This window comes from Rhamphochromis sp. 'chilingali' (genome assembly GCF_963969265.1).
Source record: "Rhamphochromis sp. 'chilingali' genome assembly, chromosome: 20".
In the NCBI taxonomy this organism is placed as follows: Eukaryota; Metazoa; Chordata; class Actinopteri; order Cichliformes; family Cichlidae; genus Rhamphochromis; species Rhamphochromis sp. 'chilingali'.
The window spans coordinates 13251684-13276988 of record NC_137947.1 but is presented as its reverse complement, the minus strand read 5'-3'; the positions used below and the strand labels follow the sequence as shown (position 1 = coordinate 13276988).

The window sequence follows — 25305 nt, the reverse complement described above, 5'->3', positions numbered from 1 at the left end:
GTTGGTCAGCAAGGAAGTTTTCTATCAATGTGAATAAGAACATAACGATGTGCTCAGTGGATTCTAATTTTGACAACTCCAGGTTTCTAACTCGTGTTTTAATGTATTCTGACAGCAGACGTTTTTGTGTGTCAGCAGTTCACACTGAAGTGATTTCCTACTAAACTTCCAGCTAATAAAGCTGTGGTAACAATCCGGGATAAGCCTTATAACTTTATCATATGCTCTTGTACTCTCACAGATGGACAAGTACTGATGCAGACGGAGTTTGGGTTTGAGATTGGTTGGAATGATTTTTCTTAATTACATTATCTATAGCCATGCATGTTCTCTTGATGAGGCAAGAGATTCATCTTCTTATCTCAAGAAAACACAGATAAGAAGGTGATTAATCAAAGGAAAACAACTTTTGTTTTCATTACACAACATGATTATGGAGACCTTGGTAGCCACGAAGATGGCCTAGTCCCCTTATCTGGTTACAGATGAAGTTAATAATCACTGAAGAAGGAGACTAACACTTCATTCATGAAACTGTGCCCATTTTCTTCTTTAATGAGGACTAATCTGATTGTTATCTTGCCTTAAAACGTGTTTCCCTGTGCCATTCCTTAATTCAAAAGGCACTTGATTTGACTTGGGCTTATTCTTATTCCTACTTTTAAAAATATCAATGTTAAAAAATTAAAAGTTTTTACAGAGCAAAAGTGAAGCGTCTCCACATGAACACACACACACACACACACACACACACACACACACACACACACACACACACACACACACACACACACACAGAGAAGTAATCACTGCAGTCTTCTCTGGAAAATGGGAGGGCTGTTTATCTCAGCAGTAATGTCAGCAGTTCACTTTCCTGCTTAAAGAGAAAGAACCTATGGTACTGATCCAGTCATTCTCAGTTCATACATTAGTACATTACATTTTATACATTCTACAAAGGATAAAGAAAGGAAGCCATGTATTTTTATATTGTCTTTATTTAGGTAAATTCTCGCATTAGTCCACAAATTACATATGAATGTTCACCAGATTTTACACAGGATCCATGACAATGAAGATGAAATTTATTAATAATAATTCATTTATTTATTTTTTTCTCTATCCTGTCGCAAACACACCCACTCGTGAACTTTTAATTAAAAATAACCAAACGCAACCACAGTCTTTTCACGCAATGAACACTTTTTTTCACAGCTCTGTATAACAAGTGGTTTCGAGTGTAATTCATCATATCAGTCAAGTGGTGACAATGTGATGACTGTTGTAAGTGCGACAACTGCGATTGCTCTCTGAGGATAAAAACGAGCACTCCGACCCTGCACTGATGGCCGAAGATGATCCCTCCGAGTTGCCGTAGCGCTGCAAGGCTGTGGCACTCCTCCTTCAATGAACGGTGGAAAGATGGCGACAGCATACGCACAAGCGAGAGTCGACTGTACCGGCGGATAAAAAGTGCTGTAAAGAGACAAAATCCACCTCCTTTGCAGAGATTTAGCGGTGCAAAGTGTGTTTGATATAGCTAAGACATGGTATAGCCCATGCACAGCTTGAAATAAGGAGCCACCGCTTTGTTATGGAGCCGCCGGATCGGAACAAGCCCAGCAGGTAAGCGATTTCGTTGAACAGACACTTTATCGTCAGGATTTCGCAGTTGCCGAATAGTGAGCTAGCCATGACACTGCAGTCGGAGCGCTTGCGCATCCAGCAGAAATCGACTTCCTGTCAAATAGTGATACCCGTGCAGTTAATGCATTTGCAGAACACTAGTTGTAAACTTTTTGGAGAAACACTTTCCGGGGGAGCTTGCTGCATATAATTTATTCCCAAGCAGTGCTCGGTTGGCCGTGAGAGAGCCAAAAATGCTCACCAAATACTGAGGTAGCGTTATTAACAATTACCAACCGCTATAACAGTGCAACAGTCCCAGCTAGCTAACATCCACATTAGCCGCCGCTAGTCAGTTTATTGTTCAGGCGCAAGTTTGTTGACAAAAACTGAGGAGGCTGAAACTGCGTTAGTTTTGCACTGCAGGGCTCTAAATGGGGACTTGAATATATATTTTTTTATTATTTTGTCTCGCCGAGCTGTGCATTTCCCTTCCAGTAACAGAAAAGCAAAAACTTCGCTACTGTAGCTAGCATGTTGCTTCACTGTTATTGTTAACTCCGTGGGTACATTCGGCGCCGGTGCTGGACGTTGAATCTGCGCTTTCAGACTTGGTGCATTTCATGTTGGCTCACTATTACTGCAGGAATAAGAGTGTGGTTGATAACATGTCGCAAACGTGCCGCGCTGCGGATGTTTGGGCGTACTGTATGCACTCAAGTGCAAAGTTAGTGCGCGATATATTTTGTGCAATCGCGCAGAAGACCGCGTTTTAACCAGAGTCTCAGGAGATTTCGATATGGGCGCATCTGGTAATCGAAATGCCGCAGTGTTTGCCCCTGACCGCTGGCGACAGACCCTCAGGAATCTGCTGTTGTGTCTTCCCCTCTCCTCCTCCTCCTCCTCCTCCTCCTCCTTCTCTCATGCAGTTTTTTGGGAGGGGGGCAGAGCGAGAAGCATTTTTCATGTTGGATCAGCTCTTGTCATCTGCCATAATCACATTTTTTGAGTAAATAGCCAGTCTTTTCCTTTTTGGTGGCTATTTCGGTAATGATTGCGTAGCAGCCACTTGTTATTACCTTGCGCTTTTGTGGTCACTCAGTCGAAGTGGATACACAAACAGCTCGCGTGATTGTGCAACATTGGCCCTGAGTTAGTATATTGCTGTCCGACATGACTGCATGAAGAAAATTGATGAGCCAGTGGCCACATTATTGCTGAGAGTATGTTGGTTATGTTGATGTTACTTACATGCTTATTAGACCACGTTTAGTTTGTGCACCAGCAGATGAAAAGGTAACCGTTGCTCTATGGGAGCTCACGCAAACGCTCAGCGGTGTTTTACTAGTTAACAAATGTTTTAAGTGAGTCTAAATCTGTCTCTCCTGCAGGGGTTGCTTTCCTGCTGTTTCTATAGTAATGGGACTACTATGAACTGCCAGCAAAACTTGTAAACAGCAGAGTTTACATGTTCCAGGCTGCAAGGTTTGCACAGAAGCGACATTAGTTCAGCGTCTAGCGTGCTCCATGATGCATGGCTCTGCATATACATTTAAACTGCAGACTGAAAAGACAACAACAAATAAGTTTGCTTTTAGTCTTCTCGGCTATCTACCTCTTTGAGCTTATATAAGATTGTTTCGCACCAACAGCTATTTTAAGAAACATCAGTTATGTGCTCGCTCTGCAGTTGAAGGCTATCCCTATCTTTGCAAGTACAGAGGTCCTTTGTCAATAATGTCTCGTTCTCAAAGTCAGTCTGAAGACACTGTGGCTCACAAGCATTCCAGAGATTTCAGGATGTGGTGTGCTATGTGCAGTAGATAGCTGCCTGGAGCCCCGTAGGCGCACATTGGGCAGAACTCATTAATGCTTCGCTTTTGCCAGGAGCACAGGCTGTAGAATACAGATGGATCATCCTCTAGCATTTCCTATCTGCATCCTGTCTTTGCCCACACCTGCTTTAGAGAAAGAAACTAACACTCTCACAGGCTGCCACTCTCATCTGTCATTTCCTTTTAAACAATAGCACTTTTGTAACTGCTGAACTGTGGCAACTGATATTGCTAATGCAGGAGAGCGACCGTGTAATAAAAATGATTAAGCACCGCTGAATACCATGTTTGTCTATTTTGAATACATGCTTTATAATGTGCACAGCTGCAGAACAGGGTGCAAGTTTGAAACTAAAAGAGGTGTTGCTTATTTCTCTCTGCAGTTTCAGATTACGTTTCAAAGGTGGAGCAGACTGCTGCTTTCACCGCATTTATAATGCATGCGTCATAAGGTGAAAAACATGTCATTACACCATTTAGCATTTAACTCGCGCTCCAGCCGACAGTGTGCAAACAGCGTCTGCTTTAGCTGCCGCTGGTGCAGTCTTTTCTTAGACCAAGACTGTTCCCTGTGTTGAGCAAAGTACAAGTCCAGATATTAATCAAAGCAGTGTTTTAGAAATAAGTTCACTTTTTTTTCTGGAGCTATGAATCAGAGTGCGTTTAGTGACAAAATCAAACTTCTTAGCTGTGCATTAACAGTGTGCTTTGCATAGTTAGTGCATGCAGGAGAAGTTGGGAGGTCACGCTGTTCCAGCAAAGGGTGTGGTGAAGTACATCTTGTTCATTGTTTCTGAATTGTCAGCTTACGATGCAAAAACTGATTGCTGCTTCAGCTCTGCCAGTTTATCAGGCGTTAACAGCACGTCAGGAATGCTTAATGTTGCACACACGTGTGCTGCATTTCCACGGAGCCCACCAATTGCTTTTTAATCTTACGCGCTCAGCAGTGAACGATGGTTTGAAATTAGTACCCCGCAGATGCATGCTTTTTACAGTGGGGGGGGGGGTAATTCAAAACTGTATTTAGCCTACCAGTTAGGCATCAGTTATGGCAGCATGACCTAATTAAAGCAAAGTGTGCTCTTACAAAAACCCGACCACCTTCTCCTCCTTTTCCTCTCTGTGGAAAAAAAACAAAAACAAAAGTCCCCTTTAGTTTGGGCATTGTGAGCAAGTGTGCTCACTAACCAGCTGTGTGGTATTCAGCCGTGGGCCTCACGGGCCACGTGTCAGCGTTATACAATAGAGAGCCCCTTGCTGGTACAATAGTGTGGATGGTTTGTGTCAAAGGTCAGCCCCCCCGCGACTCTGGCAGCCCTTGGTATCTCTGCTTCAGTCGCTATACAGAAAAGACTCTCGATTTTTGTGCCGTTTATTATTCACTTAGTGTTCTGCCTGGGGCTTTAGCATTCCACTGGCCTTTATGGGAGCCCCAATGAGCCATCAGATGAGCCATTGAGAGCAGCCAGACACCATCTGCAGTGATTATTCACTATCAGCAGCCAGGCAGGGACAGCTTGAAGACCACAGTGCTGCTATGGTTAACTGCAGGACACACATGCTGGTAACTTTGTGCAGCCTGTAAGTAGGTTAAGAAATTCACAAGACAAATTTGCGTATCCCTTCCTGCAACGGCACAGCCTGTGCTCGAAGCGTGTCATGGCAACCTAACAAACAACCGGCCCCAGTGGCGTCATTGGTTCCGCTCTCATTCCTGAATGATTGAATCACAATGTTCTGCGTAGAGGAGTACGTTTTTAAAACTTGGTCTCATTCCCTCGCTCACATGTATGTACTATTTCTGTCCTTTTTCTCACATGGACACACACACACATCCAGGCTTTCGAATGTTTACAAATGCGCACACAATGTGATCACTTGTGACACACGCACGCACGCACATGCCGTAGGAGTTTTTGAAGCATAACAGGTTTTTAAATGCGTTCTCGTACTAATGCAGGAGTACGGTGTGTATTTCAGCGTTCAGCAGTTTTTGTAAATCTGCTTTCTTCTTGCAGCTTCCTGATACCTGTCTCAATTATCGCATAACAAAAACCAAACTCATTTGTCTGTTGTTGTGATTAATGCCTTTATTGTAAGGAACACAGTTGCCTACTGTGCATGCACACTGGAAAGTACTGCACGACGTTTTGTCCGTCTCTTGCAGAACAAGTTCCCTCACAGTACACTCATAGAGTACATTCATAATGAAGTCAGTGTGCTTTCATTTAAGGGTTGATCTGCGATTTGTTCTGTGACTGTTCTGGGTAAACTGGTTGTGCTGTCACGGAGATTAATGGGTTGTTAGAGGTATTGACAAAAAATTTCAAATATTTTAAAACAAAAGGGCTTATTTCCAGTGAAGTTACGAGAACATATCTAAAGCATTCAAGTCGGTAGGTCCAACAAGTTAACATCTGAGTTTATAGGCTGTTTCACAAGATGGGAGCTTCTAAGTGCTTAAATAATTCGAGACATTTTCCATGAACAGAAACTTGCTGTTCACTTTGCAGTGACCCTGAGAATGACGGTTGTTTTGTGAGAACAGGTATTCGTGATTGCAGCTAATCTTGCACATGCAGCATTTTCAGCAGGTGTTCTGACCTGTGTCTGCCTGCATGTAGCTCCACAGCTGCTCCCACACACTCTCTCTCTCTGCATGTGTATGTGTGGAGAGTCACATAGGCATTCTGCCGGGGGGGGGCAGATGGGTGAAAGAACTGCAGCCCCGTCCACTCACACTCCCCAGGTGACAGCGACACACCCATCCCCCGGTTTGAAGCTGCCAGCACACAGGCTAACAGGCACGTGTAGGGGAATGCCTTTGAGTCAGATGATCAGCAGAGGCACACATGGTGACTTGCATAAATATAATAGATGTCACCCGTTTTCATTTGCCTCCCCTTCTTCCCCATTGTTTTATTTTGGCTGGGTCAGCCCTTGTAACCTTTCTCTCTAATCCTATTAAAAAAAACCTCTCAGAAAGGCCTTAGGGCACAGAGCTTTGACATTGTAATCTGGAAAGGCGTGGTGCTCTTCCACATTACTACCCCTCCCCTTTTCCCCTTTTTTCCCACAAGGAAGTGTTTCGAGTGTTTGTAATCTTTCCTTTCTGCAGAATTAGCTGCTACAGCCTTTCAGAATTCTGGTAAGCGCCTGTGGTATCCAATATTTATTGTTTCCTCAAGATTTACTGGAATCTCCTGGGGGTGTTATGCTGTTTTGCATAAGAACCATATTTGCATGCAACTGTGCAGTATGACTTAGACAGATTTAATGATGGGTTACTATAACTCCCTTTTTGGTCAAGCTATATGTTTACCAAGACACACACAAACAGTTTGATATCCTGCACCTGGATGCCTGTGGTCATGCACAGACTATTGCAGCCAGAGAGATTCCCCCCTCCAGGGCAGACAAGTCGTCACACTGCTGTGGGTAGCAGCAGACGTTCAGTCTAGCTGCAGTTTAGCAGCCTGTCTCCTGTGGCATTCAGGATTTGCTGCACAGTCTGTTATTGGTGCAAACAGACGAGCACTATTTGACCTTGTGCACACATTTCTTAGGTCGTGCTTGTGATATGAATGAAATGGTTTCATAATGCCAAGTCGTTGTGTCTCCAAATCTAGTTTCTGTTCCAGGTAACAGTTCTTATGCATATAGGCCAGTCTAATTTAAATATGCAGATCTTGCTCAGACCAATGGGTTGTCTTTTCTGTTGTCATTCATGCCTGACAGGCAGGCCAAGCCAGTGGAAGATGCATCCCTACGGAGCCAAGAAGTGGCTGAATCCTGTGACTCTCCCAGTGAGGAAGAGGAAGCTCTGTATGGGACATCACCTCCATATAACGCCCGTCAGGTGAAACACATGTCTAGCAAACACCTGAGGAACAGTCAGGGGAGGAGCGCTGGGGGGTCTCCAAACAAATGTAAGTTAGTAAATCGATTTTACAGATAAATGTGTACTTAGAAACCCCACATTACATGCAGGTTTTACACACAGTGTTCTGACTGGAAGTCTGTTTCTTTTCCCAGCTGACGCCAGCTCATCTGCCCTGAAGGACAGTCCCAAGGCAGTGGAGACATCTAAGGAGCACAGCTACAAACAGGGCAAGAAGCTGCGGTCTGCACAGCGCACCACAGAGAGAGACCACAAGAAGACATTTGAAGGCTCATTTATGCTGGATCCCCTCTCAAAGCCCCTCATGGAAACCAGAAAACATTACTTGAGTTTGGGCTGCAGTCGCAGTCTTCCTGTGTCTATGCCCCATATGTCCCGCACCCACCGGCAGACCTCAAGGACAGATTGTCCTGCTGATCGCCTCAAATTCTTTGAAACTCTGCGGCTGCTGCTCAAGCTCACATCTATGTCCTCCAAGAGGAAAGAGAAGGAGCAGAGAGGCCTGGAGAACATGCCTTACTTGGGTCACAATAATGAGGTTATTTGGCTGGAGCTGCAGGCATGGCACGCACGGCGTTCCACCGGTGACCAAGACCTTTTCCTTTTCACTGCCCGCCAAGCTATCCCTGACATCATTAACGAGGTTCTGCACTTTAAAGTCAACTATGACAGCCTGATAGGGGCTCAGTGTTCAGAGTCTCAAGCAATTCAGGGGGACTATCAGAGAGTCCCTGATCTAGTTTGTGAAGAGAAGAGGGAGCTTACTGTAGCAGAGAGCAACCACTGTGGAGTAGATCCCTGGGGCTTTAGGGCCTGCCCCTCATCAACAATGAATGCAGCAGAGCCTCTTGGCTCTGGCGCTGATTGCAGGGAGCATCTTCAACGTCAGCGGCTGGCATTTGAGCAGGTCAAGCGAGTTATGGAACTGCTGGAGTCTGTGGAAGCTTTGTACCCCTCTTTGCAGGCCTTACAAAGGGACTACGAAAAGTATGCAGCACGAGACTTTCAAGGCAGGGTGCAGGCGCTCTGTCTGTGGCTCAATATCACCCAGGACCTAAACCAGAAGCTGCGCGTTATGGCCACAGTGTTGGGCATCCATGACTTATCCCGTATCGGGTGGCCCGTCTTTGAGATCCCTTCACCTCGCTGTTCTCGCGGAAACGAAGATGAAGAGAATGACGACGACGACGAGAACGACTCGATAACCACTTTTACCACAGAAAGTGACGTCGAGGACAGATATGGCGAGGACAATGGAGAAGCGAGTCCTGTCACAGAGGGAGAGTTGTCTCCCACCCTGACTCCTAAATTTGCCCGTTTGTTGTCCGAAGATGAATTTCTTCCAAATGCTACTTCAGGAAATGCAGAAGCATCCGTGGGAGGAGGGGTGTTCTGCCCAACATCCATCTACAGACCATTTGTGGATAAAGCTCTAAAACAGATGGGACTACGTAAACTGATCCTCAGACTGCACAAACTGATGGATCGCTCTCTTCAGAGGTCCAGAGCAGCACTGCTCCGCCACACTCTTGCACTAGAGGTGAGGCTGTTATTCTAAGAAATCTGGTAATAAAAAGGAGTCACATTAGTAAAGCTACATCTGGGTGTGTCATATATCCAGGCCCTGCTGGTTAATGACTTAGTTACTTTTCTATAAATCAATTAACAGCCATATGATGTTTTGTTTTGTTTTTTTTGTTTTTTTACAGATCGAGCTTTTTCTTGTTTACAAAATATTTATAAACAAAATAAAAATAGAACCAAGTTATAGAAATGATTAAACAAATTAAAGCCAAATTAATTTTACCACAAGCTCTGCAACAGAATTATTTGAAGTGTGATCGTCATTGTATGTTAAATATAATTGGTTAATTAAGCTGCTGTGACTGTTTTGGTCATTTGAATCTTTAATATAAAAGAAGAAAAGATTAAAAAGATATAAAAGATTTATCAGTATTATTCTACTGATAGATACTGATACATTGATTTCTAAAATTGGATTGGTAGTTTAAGTTGTCATTGAGAACAGTAATGGCTTGTAAGCACCAAATACTCAAAAGGGGTTCACAAGTCGGCCCAGGTAAAACCCCCTACTCACGCCAAGTCATAAACAATTGGGCTGACTTGTCTTATCTGCATTACCTGGCACGTCGTTAGCATATGTATAGAGTTTTAAGTAGGGGGGTTATGTTTGCGCTGCCCTTAAGGAATGTAGTCTGTGAGATGTGGTTAGCTGCACATCTGCTTGCCAACTTTTTTTCAGATGCTGATGAAAGGCTAATTATTTCCTTTGTTTAATTTATTTAAAGTAAAATACTTTGAGGTTCTGCCAATTAATATAATGGTATATATTACGCATTGTTTGCATGCTGTGGATTGTAACAGACTGTTTCCCAAACATCTGTTCAATCGTAATTTATTGTAAACAGTGAAACAAGATAATCAAATGCATTTTTCAGTAACAACATTCTTTGTAGAAAAAAAGGAAACACTAGGAAATGAAAATTTTGTTTTTAATCAATTATTTACAAGAATTAATTTCAAGGAATCAAAGTTTAATTCATTGCACTCTAGAGCTGAATTGCAACGTGACAACTGAGTGGCCTCATAATTCATGCAAAAATGTATTTGTTATTAAGTATGTGTGGTTTTTCTAAGCGGATCTATACCCAGAAAGTTGATTCTGTTCAGTGGGTGAAATATTTTGTCATTCAGCTGAGAAACAGTGAAGTTTCTCCCACTAAAAATGTAACATTCAGATAAACAGAATCAACTTTCTGGGATTTCCTTGCGAGGATGATTAAGCATGCATCAAGACAAATGGGTACGTAGTATAGAGCTTTGCACTAGCAAAAGATCCCTGATTTGACCCCACGCGGAGAAACAATTCCTTTTAGGGTTTCCATCAGTGAGAAAAAAATCAAACATGCAGAGCTGCCTGCTGTTGCAACCCATTGTGAATAACAGAGCAGACAAAAGTAGAATTCAGTGTGTGTGTGTTTTTTTTCCCCAGTTAAAGCAATGATACAGTAAATTAGTTCTAAACAGCTGAATAGCATTTTTGTCCACAGAAGCAGTGTAGCAACTTGTTATATTGTTTGTATGTTAATATAATTTAATTAGTCACTTGAGGAAACCTCATTTCGAGAAGTTCTTACAGGTAGAAGCTTACAAGAAGTCCCCTTCCTCCGAGACTTTCTTAATTAAGTTCACACTCCTCTTCCACTTATAGTTTGCAGACTTTCCAGACCCAATGCTGTACAGCGATTACCTGCCTGAGCTGTCACGACACGGTCAGTTCAGCGGTCCTGCTGACCCTGAGCTCGGAGCGGACCAGGTGTCCTGGGCAGATCTGCTGGACATGGATCTTCCATCCTTCCGGCCAGCGTTCCTCGTACTGTGTAGAGTCCTCCTCAACGTCATTCATGAATGCCTTAAACTGCGACTTGAACAGAGGCCCGCTGGAGAGCCCTCGCTGCTCAGTATCAAACAGGCAAGCAGCTGTCCAAGTCCTTGCTTTTTTCTCCTCAGTTTTAGTTTATAACTTCTCAACAGTCCTGTGATGCCTGCAAACATGCAGTTTAAACTTTTGGTGAACAATTAGCCTTAACATTTGTTGTACACAAGTGTTCTTACATGCGTTTGCTTGTGCTCTGCAGTTGGTGCGCGAGTGTAAAGAGGTCCTTAAAGGAGGTCTTCTGATGAAGCAGTATTATCAGTTCATGCTGCATGGTGTGGTGACTGACGCTCAGGGCTTGCAAATAAACGCCAATATTGATGAATTTGAAGAAGATCTTCACAAGATGTTGGTGGTAAGTTTCCCAGCCATTCTCCCGCCTCTATTTTCAAACTGTAGTTGGTGATTATTCACCGTGTGCTGCTTTTTGTGCAGGTTTACTTTGACTACATGCACAGCTGGATCCAGATGTTGCAGCAGCTGCCTCAGGCCTCTCATAGCTTGAAGAACCTGTTGGAAGAGGAGTGGCACTTCACCAAGGTCATCACTCCTTACATCCGTGGAGGAGAGGCCCAGTCTGGGAAGCTTTTTTGGTGAGTGAACCCGCAGTCGGTCAGAAATGTGCCATTTTTAAAACCGAGTGACCGCATTCTTGTTTTAGTCACGGCGCCTGCTTGCAGAAGTTTATTAATCATTTATATAAAACTGAGCAGTGTTCCGCTCTCTGCAGTGACATTGCTGGGATGCTGCTCAAATCCACTGGAGAGTTCCTTGATGCTGGTCTGAAAAAGAGTGATAATGAATTCTGGGAAAGTGCGGATGACAGCACCGCCTCAGATGAGATCAGGTGAGGATGATTTCAAGATTTCATCAAGTTTTTATTGATGTTTTTGTCCCACTGCATTTTGATTTTAAACTCTGAAGCTTTTAATTTTTGCAGGCGGTCCGTTGTTGAGACTAGTCGGTCTCTTAAAGAGCTGTTCCACGAGGCCAGGGAGCGAGCATCTAAGGCCCTGGGCTTTGCCAAAATGCTTCGTAAGGTGAGAAACTGACATAGGAAAGACTATTCACTTCCTTGACTTAAAAAGAAAAAAAGAAGATGCAACAGTACTGGCTTTGCAGTTTGTCTGTCACCCTGTTTTCTCTGTTTGCCGAAGCACCGGGATTGTGTTTTGACACGTAGTTTGTGTGCACCCTTCTCTGCAGGACTTGGAGGTTGCTGCAGATTTCACTATCACTAACGGTGTTACTTGTCTCCTCGAGGCACTGAAGAAAAGAAACTATGTCAAGGTGTTTATTTTGTTTTGCTTTTATTATATTTTATTTTGCCAGTTTCTGATCTTCCTTCTGCCCTGGGGTTATTTATGTAACTGTTTAACCCCCCCCCCCAGGTTCAGATTCCGGGCTTGGAAGAGCTTCAGGTTTTTGTCCCCTGTGGCTTGATGAATCAGCGACCCGTCATCCTGCAGCTTCTTAATGCTGCAGCTGGCAAAGACTGTTCTAAAGAGCCAGATGAAATCGCTGAGGACGAGGCCTACCTGCTCATGAGCAAACACAAAGCTGGGGATTCCACCACTGATTCTGACTGGGCTCAGTGGGATGGACAGCTTCTCAAGCTGGTCCCACAGATGGAAACTGTTGACACTTTAAGGGCCATGAAGGTTTGTGGCATTTCTAAATTCAGTCTGTGTGCAAGTGTGTGCGTCTGCCTGTTTGTACCTGACGTTTATGTGTCTCACAATGGTTCGATATGCTTTCAGGTAGAGAACATGCTGTTGATAGTGATGCAGTCAGCTCACCTGGTGGTTCAGAGAAAGGTTTTTCAGCAGTCCATGGAGGATGTGCTTACTCCTAACCGAGAGCAAACATCGAGTCAGCCCCTCATCGCAGGCGCTCTGGAAGAGCTCAAGGTGCTTATATAACCACATGCTTGACATCTAACCCATGGTTTATTCTGTGTTGTTGTGCAGACAGGTGCATGTCGGTGTCCTACTTTCAAATCAGTTTTTATAGCAACTGCTATCAGCTACCCTGAATTTCTGCCCTATTAACATTAGATAAAAAGAAGAAACAGAATCATTTTCAGGTCATATTTTAGAAGTGCTTCCTAAATGGAAGCCACTAAACTTTCAGCAACTTTATCTGTTACTTTCAAAATAAAAATCTCACGTGGCTGCACTTGATAATAAATACATGCATTAATAATAATTTTTATGAAAAAGGTTTTAAACATGTCTCTTTCTTTTCTCGTGTTTCTCTCTCCTTTCACAGAATGAGGCACTGCAGCTATGCATTAAGATAAGGCATGCCATTGACTGCGTAGATAACATGTTTACCACAGAGTTTAAGGCCGAGATCGACGAGTCCGAGTCAGCCACTCTGAATCATTACTACAGGGAGGCGATGACACAAGGCTACAACTTTGCCTTCGAGGTAAAAGACTGGAAAAGTGTGGGCAGATGCTGTGTCTCAATTCCTGTTGCTGCACGCTTGCTATTTTAAGTACATAAATGCACTCAAACTGAGAAGTACAGCTACATACAGTACTGTGCAAAGGCTTTGAGCAGAAGCAGTGATTTATTGAAACATACATGGAAATCCAGCATGTAAGGTAGGGCTGGTATTAAGTTTAACATCCAGGCATCCATGAAAACAGAAGTTATTAAATTTAACGGAGTTAGAAGTTAACAGGAAGTTAGCTCGCTAGTTTACACCTAAACATTTCATACCATGTTCTGACTGAGATTTTTGAAACGAATTAAAGCGTACAGCTCTGCTACCACTTCTGACATAAATGAAGACAGAAAACTAAACAGCAGTGGCGTTTGAGGGGTTACTGAAGTTGGACTACCTGGTATATAATGTTGTGCTACATGATTGCTAGCGACACAGCTATGTTAGCACAACATTAGCACAGTGAAGCTGGAGGATGAACGCCAACTTTTCTTCCACTCGATAAAAGTTAACGTGAGGGATTCTGGTAGTCAGGGACAAATGCAATCGCATAGCAGGATGCTATACACGGGCCAAACTTCAGTCAGGAGAACAACTGAGATTTTTCATCCACAATACAAGGTTAGTTATTAATATACTGCAACAACATGGGAACAGAACAGCTGCGAGAGAATTCAACATTATTGAATCAATGTTATGGAAGTGGAGGAAGCACAGTTCTTGGCTTTCCCCATATTTCAAAAGTGCTTCATCTCTTTGCTATGACTGTCGCCCGGCATAATTTGCAGATGATAATGGTTGTAGCCGCTGCAATGCTTTCGACCAAAACAGGTGCAGCTTGATGACATCATCAACATGCGCTATCGCGATAGAGCGGTATAGTCAAAATCCCTAACGTTGGCCAAATTTATATCGTTTCTATCGTATATCGTTTATATCGCCCACCCCTAATGTAAGGCATAGGAATAGTTTTTCAGGCTTTTTGAAGGGCATTCTTTGGATGTTGGCTGCCTTTGTTCCATTCTCAATCAACTTGACTGTACTTTGATAATCTTTCAGTTTTTTATGACTTATTTTATAAATATAACAAAACAAATTTCCTCTGAAAACGGTCAGGCATAAAGACTGGACTGAAAATGGATGAAAAAATGAGCCAGGGCCCAAAGAAAAACTTTGAAAGACCTTCAAAAAGCCAGGAGAACCACTGTAATGTAACTGTAATGTAGTCTGGCTCCCTAGAAGCAAAATACAAAGAAATGAAGGAATGACTCAGTTGTTTAGCATCTTATCAGTCTCTTTTTTTGCTTCCAGTATCACAAGGAGGTGGTGCGTCTGATGTCAGGAGAGTTCAGACAGAGGATCGGGGACCGTTACATAGCTTTTGCCCGCAAATGGATGACCTATGTCCTGACCAAATGTGAGAGTGGCAGGGGCACCAAACCCAGGTAAGATGTTCCTATCAGCTGAACACTTATTGTTCACTGTGCTCCTTCCTGAGTATCTGCTCTGCTTGGTAGTCTTCTGGTTTGCAATATGCTACTCAGGGATGCTTTTTGTAGCTAAAGCCAGGCCTACTGGTTGAGTATTAAGCTATAAGATTTTTATTCTGCTGCTGCCATATTTATTCACTGTGGAAAACTCACAATGTTCATTAAAGATGAGCTCTTTGTCAAGAGCTTTTCCTTTGAGCCATGACTCGTTACTATGGCAACCTTGCACTCTTAATGCAGTGAAGAATTTGACAGAAGCATGACATTTTGGATAGTGTCTAATAATAGTGTGACAAATACTCAAACAAAAACAGTCCCGGTTAACTCTGGGTATGAGTCAGTTGTCATATTAGTGCTTCCTGTCTTAAATGCTTAAAAAAACCAAACCACCCCCCCATAAATCATTAACTAAACATTCTGTTGTGGTTTGTTTTTGCATGCACGGATTAACAATGTTTCGCTTCCACAGGTGGGCGACTCAGGGTTTTGACTTTCTTCAAGCTATTGAGCCTGCCTTTATATCAGAATTACCAGAGGATGACTTCCTGGTAAGTATAGTTTCCTACGACATAAACAATAGGCATGCTTGGAATACAATATTTTTATACTAACTGAAAATTTATGTTGTGTTTCTTCAGAACTTACAAGCCTTGATGAATGAATGTATTGGACATGTGATTGGAAAACCCCATAGCCCTGTTACTGGCCTGTACTTTGGTAAGAAGCTTTTCCACGATAGCATCTTCCATATCAGGATTGATTTCAGGTTATACGCTGCAAGTTTACAATCTGGATGCCATGGAGAGGGCACTGCTACACAAAGCAGACACAGCAGCAATGACATTACAGTTCAGTTCACATAGAATATTAAAAAAGTGTGTGTGTGTCTTAGGGATGGGTATTGATAAGATTTTAACGATTCCGATTCCATTTTCGATTCTGTTTAACGATTCGATTCTTTATCAATTCTCTTATCGATTCTTTTTTTTTTAAAAAGGAGAACACTAAAGTCGATTAGCTTAGAACTGTGTTTTATATCTTCTCTTTGAACAAGATATTCTATCTTGTTCAAAGAGAAGAGTAACATGGCCTTACAAACCCAACAGTGAGATCTTAAGAGATCCACAGCCTACGGCTCTTCAATGGGGTGTCACAGGGTCCCCAGGAAAAAAAATGTATATGTTAAATAATAAAATAAATATTCTCCTGTAGCAATAACAAAGTTTAACATAAATTATTCTGTAGCAATTACACAAGAATATCCAGTAATGTCCTGCCTACAATTAAACACATTCACTTACCAAAGTGAAATCGGGGGCATCTGCTGTGGCAAATGGGTGCAAGCCTTTGACCACAAACTTAGACACTGCTGGGTGACATTCGTCTATCCTGGCCTGAAAGGAGACGCTACCGGTAGACTGCAGCGAGAACTGCCAGCATCTGAGCCAGCCAGACTCTGTGTCTCTCATCATGGTTATCTAAATGCAACGCACAGTAATAGCAGGTTTTGTAATAAGGTAAATCGCGCTAACATAATATGCAATGCTATTTGATTAGTTACCTGCAGTATTAACGGGAGAGGACGTGGAAACGCTACCGCTGCTGCTGGGTTGAGCTTCGCTAGTCCGGAGCGGATCAAAAACACGACATTCGTTGAAAGCAATCGCGTGTTTTGTGAGCAAATGCTTTTGCATATTCGTAGTGTTTCCTCCCTTTGATGAAATCTCTACTTTGCAAGTATTGCACGTTGCCCTGTTGTCATCCTTTCTCATAAAGTGTAACCAAACTTTTGAGCGTTTGTGCCGCTCAGGCGCCGTGTTTCCTACTGGGTAAAAGATGCTACTCAACGTGATGACGTCATTCGGGGCGACTGGAATCGATAAGGGAATCGTTTTTAAAAGTGGCAAACGATTCCAAGGAATTGAAACAGTGGGAACCGGTTCTCAACAAGAACCGGTTTTCGATACCCATCCCTAGTGTGTCTTGAAGTTGACTTTAACTTCTTTAACCTCCTAAGTCCTGAACTCTTCCACTACATGCATTTTTAATTTCTCTTTGATATTTGAGCATATTGGGACCCGATGAATGTAAAAACAAAGAATTACCAGATTTCTTTTTTTCTTTTACCTAATTTTTGTTTTTAGGAAAAATAAGAGCCACATATGAGGATATTCATTTAAAATTTTGATAGAACAGTAGCTGCATAATGTCCTCGTAAGTGGATATCAGGCCCTTGTAGAGCAAAATTGAGTATTTTGGTCTAAATAACCCAAAATGTGATGTCCACATATGTGGGCGCCAGGTCCTAGGAGGTTAAAGTAAATGAGTAAAAATATGAAAATCTGAGGAGTCCTGTTATGACATTACTTGTTACATAATGCACGTTAAGTGTTTATGGAAAAATAATTCTACCACCAAATAATGTTTTTATGGAAAAGGTGTTATGTTATTGGAAAATTAGATATGAAGTTGGCAAACTAGTACCAGAATAAAGCAAAATGTTGCTACATCTATGTCTTTGATGGAGTAAAGTAGTTCAGCACAGTGGTATATGATTATAGACCATCAATTAAAGTTGGGATGTTGTGTAAAATGTAAAGAAAACCTCTCATAAACCCAGATTTTATTTACAATCAAGCGTAGAAAAAAAGCTAATTTGATGAAATTGATTAACTGACTTTGATGACAGCAACATGAATCAAAAAAGTGGGGACAGGCATAACATCCCCTCTTCCTGTACAAATGCTCCATAAATGTCTGAACTCAGGAGACCGGTTTCTGTACTTTTGGGAGAGACGTGTTGTCCCATTCTTGTCTGATATTGTCCTGTCTGGATTCTAGCTGCTCCTGGGTCTTATTTGTCATATTTTTTGTTTCATGCTGTGCCAAATGCTTTATGCTGGAGAAAGGTCCGGGCAGCAGGGAGGCCAGTTCAGCACCTAGATTCTTCTTTTAGAAAGCTACGCTGTTGTAATAGCTCCAGTATGCGGTTGCTTCAATTCATTTAAAAAGATTTCTGGCCCAAAGAAGACGACAGCATCTCCAGATCACACGTCGATGTTCACGTCTTCATGTTTGCATGTTAGAGCTTTAACCTGCTTTTGTGACTCCTACAGTAAACTGTGTTCACAGCCAGACAGGATCATGTCTGTTTTTGGGCCTCAGGGCCCAAAGTTTACCGGTATCCAGTTGATTTTCAGCTTTGCTCTTTGTGTCCTTCGAATCCTTTGATGATATTATGAACTGCAGATAATGAGATATTCAAAGTTTACATTAAATTACATCATCAGTTAAATTACTTCCAATACATTAACTTAGATTTTTGCTCTGTAATTTGTAGACAGTCTTTTGCAGATTGGTGAACCTCTTTCTGTGTTTTATTGAGGATAAAATATGGCTTTATGAGATTAGTAAATCATTGCAATTTAATACAGTGTTCCAACTTTTTTCGCACTGGAGTCATAAAAACATGACTTAGATATCTTGTTACTGCTAACTAATTTCTCATTCCCATGATTTAAACCCAGTGATGATCTGTTTTTTGGGGGGAGGGTTTGGACAATTGAATAAATTTAGCATTTGTTGTTTTTCTTTTCAGGTCCCAGAAATAGTCCTCGTCCTGTAAAGTTGGTGGGTCGTTGCCATAGTGATCCACCAAACCCCCCTCTGATCATCCCTAACGCTGAAGGGTTCAGGTGGGTGACTGCAGTTTTAAGTTTTTCAACACTTTTTCTTTTAATGTTTAAACTCTGTCCTGCATGGCTTTGCTTTTTTACCTTCTAATGTTTTTTCTGGCTAGTTAAGCTTGTGAAACATTTGAGCTTCTTTGTTTGTGCGTGTGTGTGTGGTGTGCTCTGTGTGTGTGAGAGTGAGTGTGCATATCTGTCCGTGAACCAGCCACCCAGTCACACACCTACATATAACTTCACACATCCCATGGAAGCCACCTTACCTCCCAAGGCAGCGCTCCTCAGTTTGTTTTTTCACCACACAGCTCTCGAAGTCTCCCCTGTGATCTCCGGAACCAGCTGTTCCCAAACGGCCCTCGCCCTGTCCCTCAGGGACCGGGGGAACAGAGCCACACCAAAGCACCCGGCAGCACCCCCAATGACGTCAGGTAGCTTTGCCCCCCTCCCAAAGAAGAAACTGTTGTCAGAGTTCAGCTCGGTCAAAAAAAGGGGGAAAAAACCCAAAAGCTGTCAGAAATGTTTTTGTAAGGCTTCTGTAAATGGAGGAAGAAATGCTTCATGTTATTTATTAACTGCAAGATCCAGGACATTTCGTTCTGTACTGAAGAGTTTAAAGCCAAAAAGTATTTTACCTAATTATCAAATCTGGGATGTCCTGCCAGTGTATATCCTTAACGGTAAATTAAAAAAACGTAAAGAATGAAACACTTCTAAGCTTCTGATTGCATATAAACCAACAATATTTGGGAAATTTTGGGAAATATTCGATTGACTGTTGTACAATGAAAGTCACACACAGGCTCCACATCAGGGCATCACAGATGCAGATGATCAGTCTGTTTGATTTAGTTTAATTGCTTACGTTTTTAAGCTATTTGACTTTAGATCAAATGAAATAACAAGGCATTTCCATTTTACCTTAAATGTATGTGTAATTAATTCATAGCATGCCTGTAAGATTACAATTATTCTAGTCTCGAGGCTTGATACACAGTGATTTGCATGGCTATAAAAAAACACAGATTTAAAATGTAGCCTCCTAAAATGTAGTCCTGCAAAAATGTCAACAACTCCAAAAAAAGAAGACTTCCACAGGTCTACTGATTAAGGGAAGAGGCTGTGATTGTTGTGCATGGTGTGAAAACGAACACTACTTCACTGAAGGAGTTGGCTATGAATTCTGCTTTTTAGTGTTATCCACATCTGTCTTGCTTTGATGCTGGTGACTGACTGCTTTTAGAATTCCTGGTGCATTAGTACAGAAATCCGAGCATGCATACTAAAGGTCTTATCTTCAAGTGTGAATGCCACTGATGAATGCTGAGCTGTTAATGGCTTTCATAAGGCCCTCTCTAATTAATCTATATCTTCAACATCTCCTGAATTCAGATTCTTTCCCTCTGAATTTGTAGTAATCTGTTAAATCATGTAATTTACAGTATTAAGTTTCATTATGAACACAAGTCTGGGAAAAAAGCTTTAATTAAGATGCCTTTAGAAAAAAATGTTACATTTTCCTCCGTTTATTTAAAGATAAAGAAAACATTCAGTGCAAAATGTATCTAGAGTGTACTGTTAAAAAGCTTATAAAGTAAAGTTCCTTCTTGGTAGATGAGATTGCACTAACTTGCGCCAGACCGAAACACTCCATCTGAATAAGTAGTTTTTGATTGAATCACAGCATTGCATCAGTTTCTTCTTTGTCTTTGCAGAGGATCCAGTTTCCATGAGAATGACCGGCTGTCATCAGTTGCAGCAGAGTTGAATTTCAGGTCTCTGAGCCGCCACTCCAGCCCTACAGAGGACAGAGAAGGTGGGAGCTTTCAGCGATCTATGGTGTTTGATCTGCTTTGCATATTAGCCTTCCTTGTCTGAATCTTCTTTTCTTTTCCTTTCTTACTTTAGAACCTTCGTATCCTAAGGGAGACCCTAACAGTTCTTCACGCAGAAGCTGGGAGCTCCGCACCTTCATCAGCCAGTCCAAGGGTGAGATTATTTAGGGATAGGTACCAAAATCTGGTGCTACAAGTCACAGAACTACTATTAACTAAATCACAGCAGAAATGTTTCCAGAGTTTAAATATTAATCCTGTCTCCTTTCTCAGACACAGCAGCGCGGCAAAGCCCCATGGAGGCCGTCCGTCTCTCCATTCGCAAATTCGAAGAGAAACGCTACGCCGTGATGAAGCAACGCAACATCATCGGCCAGGTGTGCCACACACCCAAGTCGTACGACAACGTCATGCAAGTTGGGCTCAGGAAAGTGACCTTCAAGTGGCAGAGGGGCAATAAGATAGGTACGACTTTGGTGTGACTGTTTTTGATTATGATGCAGTTTAACACTCTTGCAAACACAAATGTGATGCCTTTGTGCTTGATCACAGGTGAGGGCCAGTATGGGAAGGTGTATACCTGTATCAATGTTGACACCGGCGAGCTGATGGCTATGAAGGAGGTATGCGCTTCATCTAGTTGGAATTCAATAGTATTAACAGATCATAGTGACTGTTGATGTTAACAGACATTTCTCATTCTCTTTTTTTTTTTGCCTCCACTAAGATCCGATTCCAACCAAACGATCACAAAACAATCAAGGAGACTGCAGACGAGCTGAAAATATTCGAAGGCATTAAACACCCGAATCTTGTGCGCTACTTCGGAGTCGAGCTTCACCGGGTAAGAAGCATCAATTCAGGAAGCCACCTGTGGCACGTGGAAGTGGTGTGGTATTAATACTTGTGTGCTCACCTGTAGGAGGAGATGTACATCTTCATGGAGTACTGTGACGAGGGCACTCTGGAGGAGGTATCCCGGCTGGGGCTGCAGGAGCACGTCATCAGGCTTTACAGCAAACAGATCACTATAGCCATCAACGTCCTGCATGAACACGGCATTGTCCACCGGGATATTAAGGGTCAGCGCCATGCACTTATTCTATCTCACTGTTACTTTATTTGATCAGCAACCGTTTCCTCATCCTCCTGTTTGTTTTCGTCCCCATCAGGAGCCAACATCTTTCTGACATCATCAGGTCTGATTAAGCTGGGTGACTTTGGCTGCTCAGTAAAGTTGAGAAACAACACTCACACAATGCCAGGAGAGGTGAACAGCACTCTGGGAACAGCAGGTAACACATTAAATAAACCTGCAGTGTCAAAATATGATAATCGGCCCACCACAGACTTCAGTCTGGCTCACTGGACGGCTTTGAAAAATGTGAAAGAGCACTGTTTTCATTCATTTTGTAGCTTTTGCTTCTGATAAAGACCTCCCCCATGACCATCAATACAACACCAAAGTAAAAAAGTAATAGATAAACAATCAAATAACAGAAAGTTCTTGTTTTTTCGCAGTCTCCTGTAGAAATGTGTGATTTTTACAGTTTTGCATAATTTTCACATTTTCATGTGCTGCATTAATATTTCTGTAAAATCATTATTGCATTGTTATTATGCATTATATCATACTATTGCTATTAATATCAGATGTGTTGATATTCTTTCAGCATACATGGCACCTGAAGTTATCACCAGAGCGAAGGGCGAAGGTCACGGGCGGGCAGCAGACATTTGGAGTTTGGGCTGCGTCCTTATTGAGATGGTGACTGGAAAGGTAACAAGCTAAAGAGAGGGTTTTCCTTTTCGCACATTCAAAGCTTCACTCTGGTATTTTTCCAAGTTTTAGTAAGCTACTTCAATAGAAAGGAAATTAAATTTAATGTTGAGCTTGCCCGCAGGGGTCATTTTGAGCCATGCTGGTGGCAGTGACCACCACTGCTGTTGTTTTCTAATTTTAACTTTTCTAATTTTAGCTTAGATTTTACAAAATGAGTGTTTTACGTTTCAATTTTTAGAGGTTTTATTAGTTTTATCAATGTTTTAGATCATTGATTGCAACGTTAAAATACACCTTAGAATAAACTAATAAACAAAGCATATAACATATAACACAACAGCTAACACATCTAAACAAATACATTATTACAGTGGAAAAAATGAAAAGTAAAAAAAAACAAAAATCAGAGTTTATCATCTTGTCCACATCCACCACATCTGCCACCAAACATGCAACCTCATGCAGCCTCCACACTGCTCCACCTTTCCCCTGCTCTGTGGATTTTACTCTTTATTTGCTCAGATTTGTTCTCCACACTGTGGACTCAGCTACGGTTCCCCCGCTGTTCAGAAAAGCCAGCAACTCGCCCGGTTCTCCACATGTTGAGTCACACACTCCTCCGCTTTGACCTGCTCTGCTCTGGCTCAAAATCCCATCCTCAGCCTGGCAGCAATTATTCATCTTTTATCTAACTACAGTCCTCTCCATATTTATTTATCAATCACATGTAGCTGTAGCTCATGTTATGGCAGCACATCATGTCTGTAAACAGTCTGTAAACCTGCATGCCGCAGTAGTGGTTTTACATTATTTTCTACGGCATCCATGGTTTGAGGTAAAGGTCATAATTTCTTATTTTTTTAAGTCTAAAGTCTAAAATTCAGTATTTGATGAATAATCCTATTTTAGGAAAAGTTACACAATTTTTAAACTGCGTAAGGGGGTCAAAATGACCCCCTTTGGCAGCTCTAGTGTTTAGCTATAGGGTGCTGTTTCAGTCTGAGCTGTGACCACTTGTGCAAAAACCACTTCCAGAGTGAAGGGAGCATGGTTACTGTTGCTAATGACATGTTTGTCCCCAAACTGCAAAACATATTGCTTGTTAAGCATGATTTAACCTTTTTTTTTTTTTTTTTGTAAACCACTTCAGGAAACTCACTTAACAAAATTCAAAACCACAAGTAAAAAAAGCAACTCGTATTCGTACGTTTCTATCTGCAGAGGCCCTGGCATGAGTACGAGCACAACTTTCAGATCATGTACAAAGTGGGCATGGGCCACAAACCTCCCATCCCCGAGAAGCTGAGCACAGAAGGGAAGGACTTCCTCGGTCACTGTCTGGAGAGTGAACCCAAACGACGCTGGACAGCTAGCATGCTGCTTGACCACCCATTTGTTAAGGTGAGATGCTGGGAAGGTTAAACATTTCTAAGTTGTAATTGAATATTTCCATGGAATTCACATTATATCCCCGACCTCGCATCTGTTTCAGGTCTGCACGGATGAAGAATAAACGAAACCTCCTGTGTGGCTTTAAAGTTTACAAGTTAAAGCACTACTGTACATGTTCAAATAAGAAAAGAGAACTGTGGACACGGAGAAGCAGGAGGTTACTGCTGAAGGCACATGGATTTAAACTGAGGAAGTAATACAGTATCATTTCAGAGGACAACTGGATCTATATAGTATTGATTTGTTGTGTCTTTATCTATGGACTGAGAGAGGACGGGTGGGACTGTATATACTGTAAAAACAGAAAAAAGAATTAGTTTTAATTCCTGTATAAACAATATTGTAAAGTTAAATACCTATTGCCACATTTGTTTGGTCTCACTGGTGAAGAGATCTCTGAAAAGGCATTGAAGAATACTTGTTTTTTTCCTTTCATTTTTTTTATCAAAGGGGAATGGACAGGTGGTTGGGGGTGGGGCAAAACCTATAGCACTTTTAAACTGTTTACCCATGGGGACAGTGGAGTTACTGCTTGTCTGTCCCTCTGAGACTGAAAAGGTGTGGTAGGCCTCAAAATGGAAGGAGAGGCTGCTTTACCTTTATGAAATGAACCATCCAAATGTAATCAACAAATCGTATTGCTTGCTATTTGGCAAGCGTGGGCACTGGGAAGGATGTTTTTTTTTTTTTTTTGTTATTCTATTTTTCTTTGCCTTTGCTGAGGAGAAAATTTCAAGTTGGAGCAATGTTCAAGTCTACTGGCCGCCAGTGAAGAGCTGTTCATGTGACTAAGGCGTTACAAAGAAAAGGAGAAACAGGGCCTGCTCTTCCTCCCTGCTGCTGAACATAAAACATTCTCACGGCCGAACACAGACACTGACACACAACTTCTGGTTCTCTGCTGCTCTCACAGTGTTTGCCATGTACAAACAATATTAATAAATGAACTCTCTTTTTTTAAAGAATGTGTTCTGTCTGTCTCTCGCCGTGAAATTTTAACTTATTATGTGTTATCCACTCACCAGTAACTATTACTGGGTCAGACCCACTTAGTCTTCAGAAATACCTCAATTCTTTGTGGCCTAGATTCAACAAGGTGATGGAAACTTTCCTCAGACATTTTGGCTCTATAACCATGACATGACTCTCCCCTCCTACCACACCCAAATGTGCGCTATTGGATTGAGATCTGACTACAGTGAACTCTTTGTCATGTTCAAAGGAAACAGACATAATTTAGGCTTTGTGACGTGTTTGAAGTAGCCATAAGAAGATTGATGCGCTTTCATTATAAGGATAGAAATGGGGAACGACAATACTCAGGTAGGCTGTGTGCTTAGAAAATATCCCCCACCTTATGTTGTTTAGGACTAATTCTGGGCCTACCATCTGAATGTCGCAGCAGATATTGAGACTCATTAAACCAGGCAATATTTTCCGAACTTTTGTTGTCTAGATTTGGTGAGCCCATGTGAATTAGAGCCTCAGTTTCCTGCTCTTAGCTGACAGGAGTGGTTGGGGTGTGGTCTTCTGCTGCTGTTGTAAATGGCCTGTATTTATATAGCGCTTTACTAGTCCCTAAGGATCCCAAAGCGCTTTACATATCCAGTCATCCACCCATTCACACACTGGGTTGTAGCCCATCTGCTTCAAGGTTTGATGTGTTGTGCATTCAGAGATACTTTACCTCATACCTTGTTTGCAACAAGGGGTTGTTAGAGTTGCTGTTGCCTTTCTATCAACTATAAACCCTAGAGATGGCTGGGCAGGAAAATCCTAGTAG

The 25305-nt window shown here is 42.1% G+C and overlaps 1 protein-coding gene across 3 annotated transcripts; it reads left to right on the top strand.

Annotated features, from left to right (window-relative positions):
* Positions 1–1389: 1389 nt before the first annotated feature.
* On the top strand, positions 1390–24487 carry map3k4 (mitogen-activated protein kinase kinase kinase 4). Of its 3 annotated transcripts, none has more exons than XM_080868702.1 (27): positions 1390–1626; positions 7203–7393; positions 7500–8905; positions 10598–10858; positions 11025–11177; positions 11258–11415; positions 11553–11669; positions 11763–11862; positions 12029–12112; positions 12214–12483; positions 12583–12732; positions 13094–13255; positions 14588–14721; positions 15236–15314; positions 15405–15483; positions 18365–18461; positions 18761–18883; positions 20168–20268; positions 20361–20441; positions 20561–20752; positions 20840–20910; positions 21015–21131; positions 21210–21369; positions 21460–21582; positions 21961–22067; positions 23292–23471; positions 23563–24487. In XM_080868702.1, exons 1-27 carry the CDS (start codon positions 1595–1597, stop codon positions 23581–23583), a joined length of 4749 nt encoding a protein of 1582 aa, XP_080724828.1. In that variant the 5' UTR covers positions 1390–1594; the 3' UTR covers positions 23584–24487. The 3 variants fall into 3 exon arrangements, with proteins under 3 accessions (XP_080724828.1, XP_080724829.1, XP_080724830.1); XM_080868704.1 differs by lacking the exon at positions 1390–1626 and adding an exon at positions 1762–1899; XM_080868703.1 differs by lacking the exon at positions 18761–18883.
* Positions 24488–25305: the final 818 nt, after the last annotated feature.